General features: G+C 45.3%; 1 protein-coding gene across 2 annotated transcripts; it reads left to right on the top strand.

Annotated features, from left to right (window-relative positions):
- Window positions 1-2527: 2527 nt before the first annotated feature.
- Window positions 2528-5934, top strand: RBM3 (RNA binding motif protein 3). 2 transcript variants are annotated; one of them, XM_016218456.2, is made up of 7 exons: window positions 2528-2631; window positions 3246-3365; window positions 3595-3701; window positions 4346-4451; window positions 4553-4646; window positions 5079-5162; window positions 5325-5934. In XM_016218456.2, the coding sequence occupies exons 2-6, from the start codon at window positions 3263-3265 to the stop codon at window positions 5134-5136; spliced, it is 468 nt and encodes a 155-aa protein (XP_016073942.1). In that variant the 5' UTR covers window positions 2528-2631; window positions 3246-3262; the 3' UTR covers window positions 5137-5162; window positions 5325-5934. The 2 variants fall into 2 exon arrangements, with proteins under 2 accessions (XP_016073942.1, XP_016073941.1); XM_016218455.2 differs by having other exon boundaries at window positions 5076-5162.
- Window positions 5935-8504: the final 2570 nt, after the last annotated feature.

Raw genomic sequence — 8504 nt, 5'->3', positions numbered from 1 at the left:
GTGGGCTGGGTCCCCAGTAGGGGGTATGGGGGAGGCAGCTGATCAATTATTCTCTCTCATTGATGTTTCTCTCTCTCCCTTCCCCCTGAAATCAATAAAAACATATTTTAAAAAATAAAAAAGAAATGAGATGTCAGAAGTTTTCATAGTAATTACAAAAAGGATTTTTTAAAAAGATCCAGGGCATACGCACACATACAAAGATTTAGAAATGTTGAAGATGAAAGGATGGCCCTAGTCGGTTTGGCTCAGCAGTTAGAGCGTTGACCCTCAGACTGAAGGGTCCCAGGTTCGATTCTCGCCAAGGGCATGTACCTTAGTTTCAGTCTTGATCCTCAGCCCTGGTCGGGGCACGTGTGGGAGGCAACCAATTGATGTGTCTCTCTCCCATTGATGTTTCTTTCTCTCTCCCTTCCACTCTCTCTGAAAAGCAATGGAAAAATTATCCTTGGGTGAGGATTAAAAAAAAAGAAAGAAAGAAAATTAAAGGATGAAGAAAGGCTATATCAAGGGATTCATAATTGGATTAAGTGAGGGGCCCTTGAAAATCAACAAGAAGAGAAATATGGGAATATGGGAATTGGCCTAATAGGACTATAGATATGAACAAGCAACTTACATGAGGAAACACAAAAATCAAACAAGCACATGAAAACTACTCAAAATCATATCAATTATTTTAAAATACAAGTTTAAAAAAACTAATGAAATATGACTACACTGGTTAGACTGGAAATTTTTAGAAAGCTAGATAATGCTGTGTTGACAGAGACGGGGGAATGTAGGCCCCTTCATACATTGTTCCACCCATTCCAGATAACAATCTGGCACTGCTTACAGAAATTATGTACATCCTCTGTGGCCCAGCTATCCTCTGAGTATATATCCTAAAAAAATTTTCACACTGGCCCATAAGGGAGCATTTACAAGGCATAATTTATTGAAATGGGGTGTTGGAGGCAGCCCAGTGTCCCTCGTTGGGAGCACCTAGGGGTAAAATGATGCAGTGGATGTACACATTGGAGTTTATTGCAACCATTAGAAGCAACAGATAGGTTAGCTGCACCAATAACAACACAGATGAATCTTAACATAATGTTGGTTGGGGTAGGGGGACAGAATAATACTACCATTTACTTTAATTAAAAGCATAGTCAAAATGTAGATTTTATATGAAATCACACAAAAAGATACACATTAAACCCAATAAAATGGTCAACTGTGGGAGGAAGGGAATGATAGTTAGGTGCAGGAATAAAAGAGAATAAATAAAATGAGGGGCTTTGCATGGAACAACAATGACTATGTGTCATGAACTGTGGAATATGATCAGAGGTCAGACACTCTGAAATGCAAACAAGTACCTCTTTTTTTTTTGCATGGGGCTCAGATTCTCTGAGAGCTATCTAAGACCTGCATGTATGTGGACAGTGTGAAATCTGTTCATGTCCATCCTGGGCATAGGAGGTCTGAATATAGCAAAAAACAGAAAAGTTCATTTTGTGGATGCATATGATACTGTACTCTGAAAGTTAACAAATCTAGTCTGTGTTCTGGGGGCTGACCCTTAGAAAGCTAGACAAGTCCATTCTGTGGATGAGAAATTTAGTCTTTGAGGGCAAACTAACTCATTTCTTCCTGGATAGGGAGCTCAGAAATGAAGTCTTGCAAATCCTTTCATTGCAAAAGTAGCTCAGACACTCTGAAGGCTGCACAAGACCACATTGTGGGTAGTAGGCTCAGACACACCTTGCTTTGGATAAGTCCACTGTGTATTGTCAATGTCCTTTCTGTGTATCAAGAGCTCAGCAACCCTGAGTGACAGCAATAAATGTGTGGACTGGGATTTATTTCCTCTGAAGATTGGAGCATCCTGGTTTTTAGAAGGCACCTCAGGCACAACTACTGGCGGGTAAATCAAAAGACTGGCTTCAGGAGGCTATCAGGTAAAGATGAAGGCTGAAGTCAGAAATGAGGAGGAATGATGCCAGGGAAAAGGGTCCCACGACAGGCGGCTAGATGTTGGGCACAGAGAAGAAAACGTAGAGGTCAGGGTAAGGCACTGAGAAGATGTAAGGTCTGATGTTAAGGACTGTCAGGGAAAGTGGGGGATTAAACATTGGGCCCTTGGGGTATAAAACATAGGGCCCTCGAGAGAGATGAGGTTAGAGGACTAGAAGGTGAAGGAGGTTATCAGAGGACGGTAATTGTGTCATCAGGGACCTAGGGAAAGACGACCGAGATGGTGAGAAAGTCGTGGGAACCAATGGGGAAATGACGTCAAGGAAGTGAGAGCAGAGAGGGAAAGGGATGTGAAAGCGAAAAGGTTCGTGCGCAAAAGGGGCGAAGCTGGCTGGGGTCTGTGGAAGGATGTTTACGTCATAGTGCCCGGACCACAAAAAGCTCTCCTCAGTTCCCGGAAGCATGCAAAGCACTTGGCTTCCTTTGCTCCGCTGTCCATTCCTCCCACCCCGCCCCTCGCTGGCCTCAGCCAATGAGCGCGCGTGGGAGGACGTTCAGTGACGTGTACGCTACGTACGCTTTATTAAGCGTCTTCCCGCGCGATCTCCTCCTCAGTCGCTCGGCTCCTTGGCGGTAACTGTCCTTCCAGCCCTTTTACTTAATTTTCAGGTAAGCGGTGTCTGACTTAAGGAGCGGCCTCTCCTCGCCTCACTGGTGTGCGCCGCGCCGACCTAGAGCAAGGCGTGCAAGTGGGAAGAGTAGCGGCTTCGGACACGTAGGCTTGGGCTTCTGGGCCGGGGGGTCCCGTGCTTCGAGGTCAAACTTGGTTTGGTGGGAGGCTGGCGAGCTGTATCCAAGCGCGAGGAGTGCTGGGAGGGGCTGGGGGATTGATTGGGACAGGAGGGGCTGGGGTTGGTCTCCCGAGTGAACACGCGGCGGCCGAGACTTGCGGGGGAGGGGGGACTTTTCCCACGTGACCGCCGCCATCTTGTTCGGCGGGCGCAGCCAACGCATGGGCATTCTGGGCCTGCGCAGCGGCACAAAATGACGGGCGTGGTGTCAGGGGATGTTGTGGGCATGCGCGAAGGCGGCCCCCAAATGGCCACCTCGCTCAGCCTGCCCGCAGATTTCCATCTTTTCGATCTGCCTTATTGATTTCTTCTTAGTTACGCCTTATTTTGTTCGTGTCTATTTTCTGTTCTTCCCCCCGCCTTTTCTCTTCATCCTTTCTCCAACCTTTTTCTCCCACTTCCACCCCACCCTCTTCCATGTTCTCCCCACAGGACTTGAATTCATTGCCATGTCCTCTGAAGAAGGGAAGCTCTTCGTTGGAGGGCTCAACTTCAACACCGATGAACAGGCTCTGGAAGATCACTTCAGCAGCTTCGGGCCAATTTCTGAAGGTGAGAGGTGGGCTAGACCCATGATGGGGGTGGATAGTTAGAGGAAACCTGGGACCCTTACATTTCAGCCAACGTTGAGAGTGAGGTCAGGGCGCCAGGCCTTCGTGTACCTCTTTCTTTGCTTGGTTCCTAAGTCTAAGGTGTAGTTCAGGCTTTGGAGAATCAGATAACTTCTAAATTGAGGATTGGTCACTTTTCCTCTTATCCATCTTCTCTTTCTCTTCCCCAGTGGTCGTTGTCAAGGACCGGGAGACTCAGCGATCCCGGGGTTTTGGCTTCATTACCTTTACCAATCCAGAGCACGCCTCAGATGCCATGAGAGCCATGAATGGAGAGGTGAGGCCTTCTACCTGCATTAGGGGTCCTGCCCCCATCTCTACCACTTCCACCATTCTTTCTGTTTTTCCCTCTGTGTCTGCTAGGGGCAGCGCGGCCACCAAACCCCACAGTGCCCACTCACAGGAGCGTGACTGCCTTCTGTTCTAGGGGGTGGAGGGCAGCGGCAGACAGAGCCGGGCTGCCTGGGAGGCGACGACTGGTCCTGCATGAGGCCGAGAAGCCACCTGTGGATGGTTGACCTGCCCTGGGCTTAGGTAGTAGAGTCTGCAGACCTGCGGGCCTGGCCCGGAGAGGACCTCGTGAGTCTTCTGGGATGGACTCTGAAGCCTCAAACCAAGAGAGGTGTCTATCTAGCCCTAATAGTTGGGCAGCTTAGAGGAGTGGGGAGGAGAACTCACCTGAGTTCAGTCAAGATGTAAGTAGTAGCAGGGGAACACGGTGGATTTAGGTCATTTTGTGGGATTCTATAGCTCCTGATAAGGCCATTCTGGTCAAAGGAGCTTGTTCTGGAACATGGCACCCAGAACCTGGTGCCCAGAAGGAGTTTCTGGGCTCTTTTGCCCACCTGCCCTGCCCGCTCTTTACTTACCACTTCCTTGTGTGACCACCAACCCATCCTCTTTGTGTCTCCTCACACCTAGTCTCTGGATGGTCGCCAGATCCGTGTGGACCATGCGGGCAAGTCCGCCAGGGGAACCAGAGGGGGTGCCTTTGGGGCCCATGGGCGTGGTCGCAGCTACTCTAGAGGTAACTACAATGGTAAATTTCATCATGGGGTGTGAGGGAGAGCTACCTGTTAGTGGCCTATGTCTGGACAATTCCAATTTAAATATTTGTCTCTCATGTAGGTGGTGGGGACCAGGGCTATGGGAGTGGCAGGTATGACAGCCGACCTGGAGGATATGGATATGGATATGGAAGGTCCAGAGATTATGGTGGCAGGTGGGTAGCTAAAGAGTTGGAGCATTCTCATGGTGCTGCCTTTATCTCCTTAAGAGCTGGTCTGCTTCGGTGTTCATACTTATCACTGTGGTGTTACTAATGTTTGTTTTTACAGACAAGTATGAAGCATTATATTTTGAGTTAAAACGTGTAATGCATTACATGTAAGATCACAAGATGGTAGTCTGTGGTAATGTTTATTGTACTGTGTTGGTTAATTGTGTCTGTTGCATTAACATTTAATACGACTTAATGCTGTGTTTGTATACCGTATAATTGTGACTTCTACATGATGTTCCTGTGTTTAATATATCCTGTTTTACACATTGACATTTAGAAAATAAAATGTGATGGAATATGTAAATATGGTTTTTAATATTAGCTAGGAGTTTCTGATACATTCCTCTATAACACTGTGTTTTTTCCCAGAAGCCAGGGTGGTTATGACCGCTACTCAGGAGGAAATTACAGAGACAATTACGACAACTGAGATGAGGCATGCCGCACCTAATGTAGGTGAGACTTATATGTGAAAACCTGTCTCCCCTGTAATCTGCTGGGCATGGAGATGAAGGGGTATCCTTGTTGTGAAGCCCTCAGTAACCTTACCAACCCCAGAAGGTGAGCGTGTCAGCCTGTTCCTTCTGACATCCCAATACTTCTCCTTACTGTTCTCAGATACACAAGGAATAAAACTTCTGATCCAGGATCATCCTTCCAAATGGCTGTATTTATAAAGAGTTTTGGAGCTGCACTGAAACATCTGTTTTAGTACGTCGACTTCTATTTTTGAATTGAGCTCCCAGGGTAGCTTGTTAAAGACCTTTTAGAAAGCTCCGTGTGTTTTATTTTTTCTCTCCCATTTAAAGACAAATTCTGGGCCATTTTATAGAGTCCAGAATTTTTCCTTTTACCAGTTTTTTTAGTTTGGGCTCTCAGGATTGGTCCTGGCCAAAAAAAAAAAGTTTGGCCAGACTGATCCCCTCCAGGAAAGAGTATATATTTAGGGACATTTTTTAAATTTGTACACAGTGTTTATCATGGTTAGGAAGCAATTTCCAAATGTAACTGCAAGAAATCTCAAATCATGATTACTTAGAGGTTTTCTTGTTTTTGTGTTTTTGTGTTTTTACTGAAGATCACTGCCCTGATTATCTAGAAGTTTCTTAAAATACTTGTGAATGTCGGTTTTTTTTAAATACTGGAAGAAAAAGTTTCTGTTGCGTTTCATGTAGTATTTAGGATGTCCTTCATGGAGCTGATTAAAAAAATGAAACCTAAAAACAAATTGATATCAATGGTGCTTTTTCCTTACTCTACCTAGTTTGTAATTTAAAAATAGAGGAAGATTGGGAAGGGAGACTTTGAGCAAAGAATTTAGGGGAGGTGGGCAGGAAGTGAGGCCTTTGGGGGGTGACTCAAAGGGACCCTCATGATGTTGGAGGCAGCTTGCTTCCCCACTCTGTTTTGCCATGTGAGAATAGAAGGCATTCTGGAAAGAGGGCCTTCACCAGAGCTGAACCATGTTAGTACCCTGATCTTGAACTTCAAACCTTCAGAACAAATTTCTTTTTATAGCCATCTAATCTATGGTACTGTTAAAGCAGCCCAAACTGACAGCATGGCTCCCTGTATTGTGAGTGCAGTATAGGCAGCCTGCTCCCGGGTCTACCAGCTATTTGGGACAGGCCCCACAGACACTTCTTCCTCCCACCCAGGTAAAGGCATTGTGGCTGCCCTTAACAGTTGAGTACTTGGTCTGAGTAGGCATTCTGTGCTGGACCTTCAAGGAGCTAAGGCAGTAGACCACTAATACAGCCTTGTGAGGGGGTGAGGAAGGGCTTTTCTGCTCCCAGCACCTCTGGGAATAAAATGTCATCACCCCCAGTGCCACCTGATAGAGAATCCCATTATCAAACGACAAAGTTCCTACAACAAAATGATCCATCCCCTAAGTGACATCAATACAGACAATAAATAGCCACCTAGACCTGAAGGATAACTTGATCAACTTGCTCTGCCCTCCTGGTTTCAGAAGGTGCCTTGCAGTAATCCAACCCAGGGAGGCCTAGTCTCTTGCTGTTTTATTTGCTCTAAGGAAGGGCCTGGAGAACTCACAGTTGGTTTTTTTCTGGCACTAAAAATGCTAATCAAAATTTTAAGACAAAAGTACCTATTCCTCTGCTTCAGTTCTACCAGCATCTCAGTAACATCCATGTTTCCCAAGAACCCACAGAAAACAGGACCTCCCAAACACTCAAAGGTACCTTTAGAACCTGTGTCCCAATGCCTGTGAAGACCAGACCCCTGGCGTGCAAATACTTTTCAAGCCCTGAATCTTGGCTTATACCAAAAACTATACAAACACCCAATGAACAACCCCCCTACTTCAAGGTCCAGAACAAACCCCAAGCCCTGCCCTTCACATGGGGTGCCATGTGAGCTGAATCACTGTTTCAGACCCTGCTTCCTTCCTTTGCCTCAGGTTCAAAGTATGTAAAGGAATAGTGTCCACACCTGATGGAGGAATTAAGGGTCCTTGATACTACCCCCACACCCTTGTTCCCATTCTAAATGTAGAGGTGTAGAAAACTTTGAACTAGCCTTTTAAAAGATGCTGTGAATACTTAAGGTATGTAAAAAATAGAATTGGATAAGGATCAGTACCAGTGTTCCTACCACTCTGCTTATCAAGACAAAACATGCCATGTCCCTGCCCAGCTGCATACCTCTTTCATCTCCCACCCCTTCCTGTGTTAACATAAGGACCAGGATCCCTTGTAATTCAGAGTGCCTCAAGATCTGAAAAGGATTTTTAAATTTGGTGACAGGACAGACTTGCTTTTTATAAACTTTATTTTTCCCACTCTGTGAATGTGCATACAATACACTGGAGAAATGTTAGTGGTTATGGAGAGCCTCCCTAAATCCTATGGGTGGGGGGAGTCCTACCTACAGTGAATGCTCAAAGAAAATTACAGCTTCTAAATTGTTTTTTAAAAAATCTGTGGTGGAGGATGGGGGCAGATGCAGGGTGGAGGGGATCAGTGGGGGGAAAATGGATATCTAGTACTTTAAACAAAGATAATTTTTTTTTTTAATCTGTGGCATTATGCATAACCCATGGACACAGACAATAGTGTGGTGAAGGCCTGGGGTGGGTGCAGGGTAGAAGGGGTCAATGGGGGAAGAAAGGTGACATCTAATTCAATAAAGATAAGTTTTTCTAAAAATCTGTGTCATTGTTCTGCATAAACATTCCTAATACGCCAGCAAGTGAAATTTTTAAACTTTCAAGCACAGAATTTGCAGTCTATTTTAAACTTTATGACTGCAATCCATAGTATGAAGTACACTTCTCTTCATTGGGGTCCAGTCCACCCATTTGTGTAAGTGGAAGAAAAGTTTAATGATGGAATGTGCAGAGTCCCCTGATGTTTCCTAGCTTATTGTGTTTGTTTAAAGTCAGCTGGCCCAAAACCACTCATGCTTATGGAGCCTGCAGTTTGAAAACTGCTGTGTTTAGCCCTGGTCAATGTACCTTGTTTGGTTGGGGTGGCATCCCATGAACTGAAGGGTCATGGGTTCAGTTCCCAGTCAGGGCACATGCCCAGATTGGGGGTTTGATCCCCAGTCTGGACTCATGCAGGAGGCAACCAATTGATGTTTCTCACGCCGATGTTTCTGTCCTCCCTCTCTGTAAAATCAATTTTTAAAAAAATCCTCAAGAAAAACGCTATATTTATAATTGTTGAATCTTAGTGATTGGTACATGAAATGAAAGTTCATTCTATCAAAACTAGTGTGTAAGTTTGAGATTTTCCATAATAAAAAGTTAAAAAGAAAACTCTAAAGAGG

This window comes from Miniopterus natalensis, chromosome X, assembly GCF_054644295.1.
Source record: "Miniopterus natalensis isolate mMinNat1 chromosome X, mMinNat1.hap1, whole genome shotgun sequence".
Classification (NCBI taxonomy): Eukaryota; Metazoa; Chordata; class Mammalia; order Chiroptera; family Miniopteridae; genus Miniopterus; species Miniopterus natalensis.
This window is presented reverse-complemented; position numbering and strand designations above follow the sequence as displayed.

What these genes read in the sequence shown, in the direction of transcription:
- RBM3 (XM_016218455.2), top strand. Translation starts at nt 3,263, where the DNA reads ATGTCCTCTGAAGAAGGGAAGCTCTTCGTTGGAGGGCTCAACTTCAAC. An exon ending in CTTCGGGCCAATTTCTGAAG is followed by an intron (nt 3,366 to 3,594) that starts GTGAGAGGTGGG and finishes TCTCTTCCCCAG; the next exon opens with TGGTCGTTGTCAAGGACCGG. An exon ending in TCCAGAGATTATGGTGGCAG is followed by an intron (nt 4,647 to 5,075) that starts GTGGGTAGCTAA and finishes GTTTTTTCCCAG; the next exon opens with AAGCCAGGGTGGTTATGACC.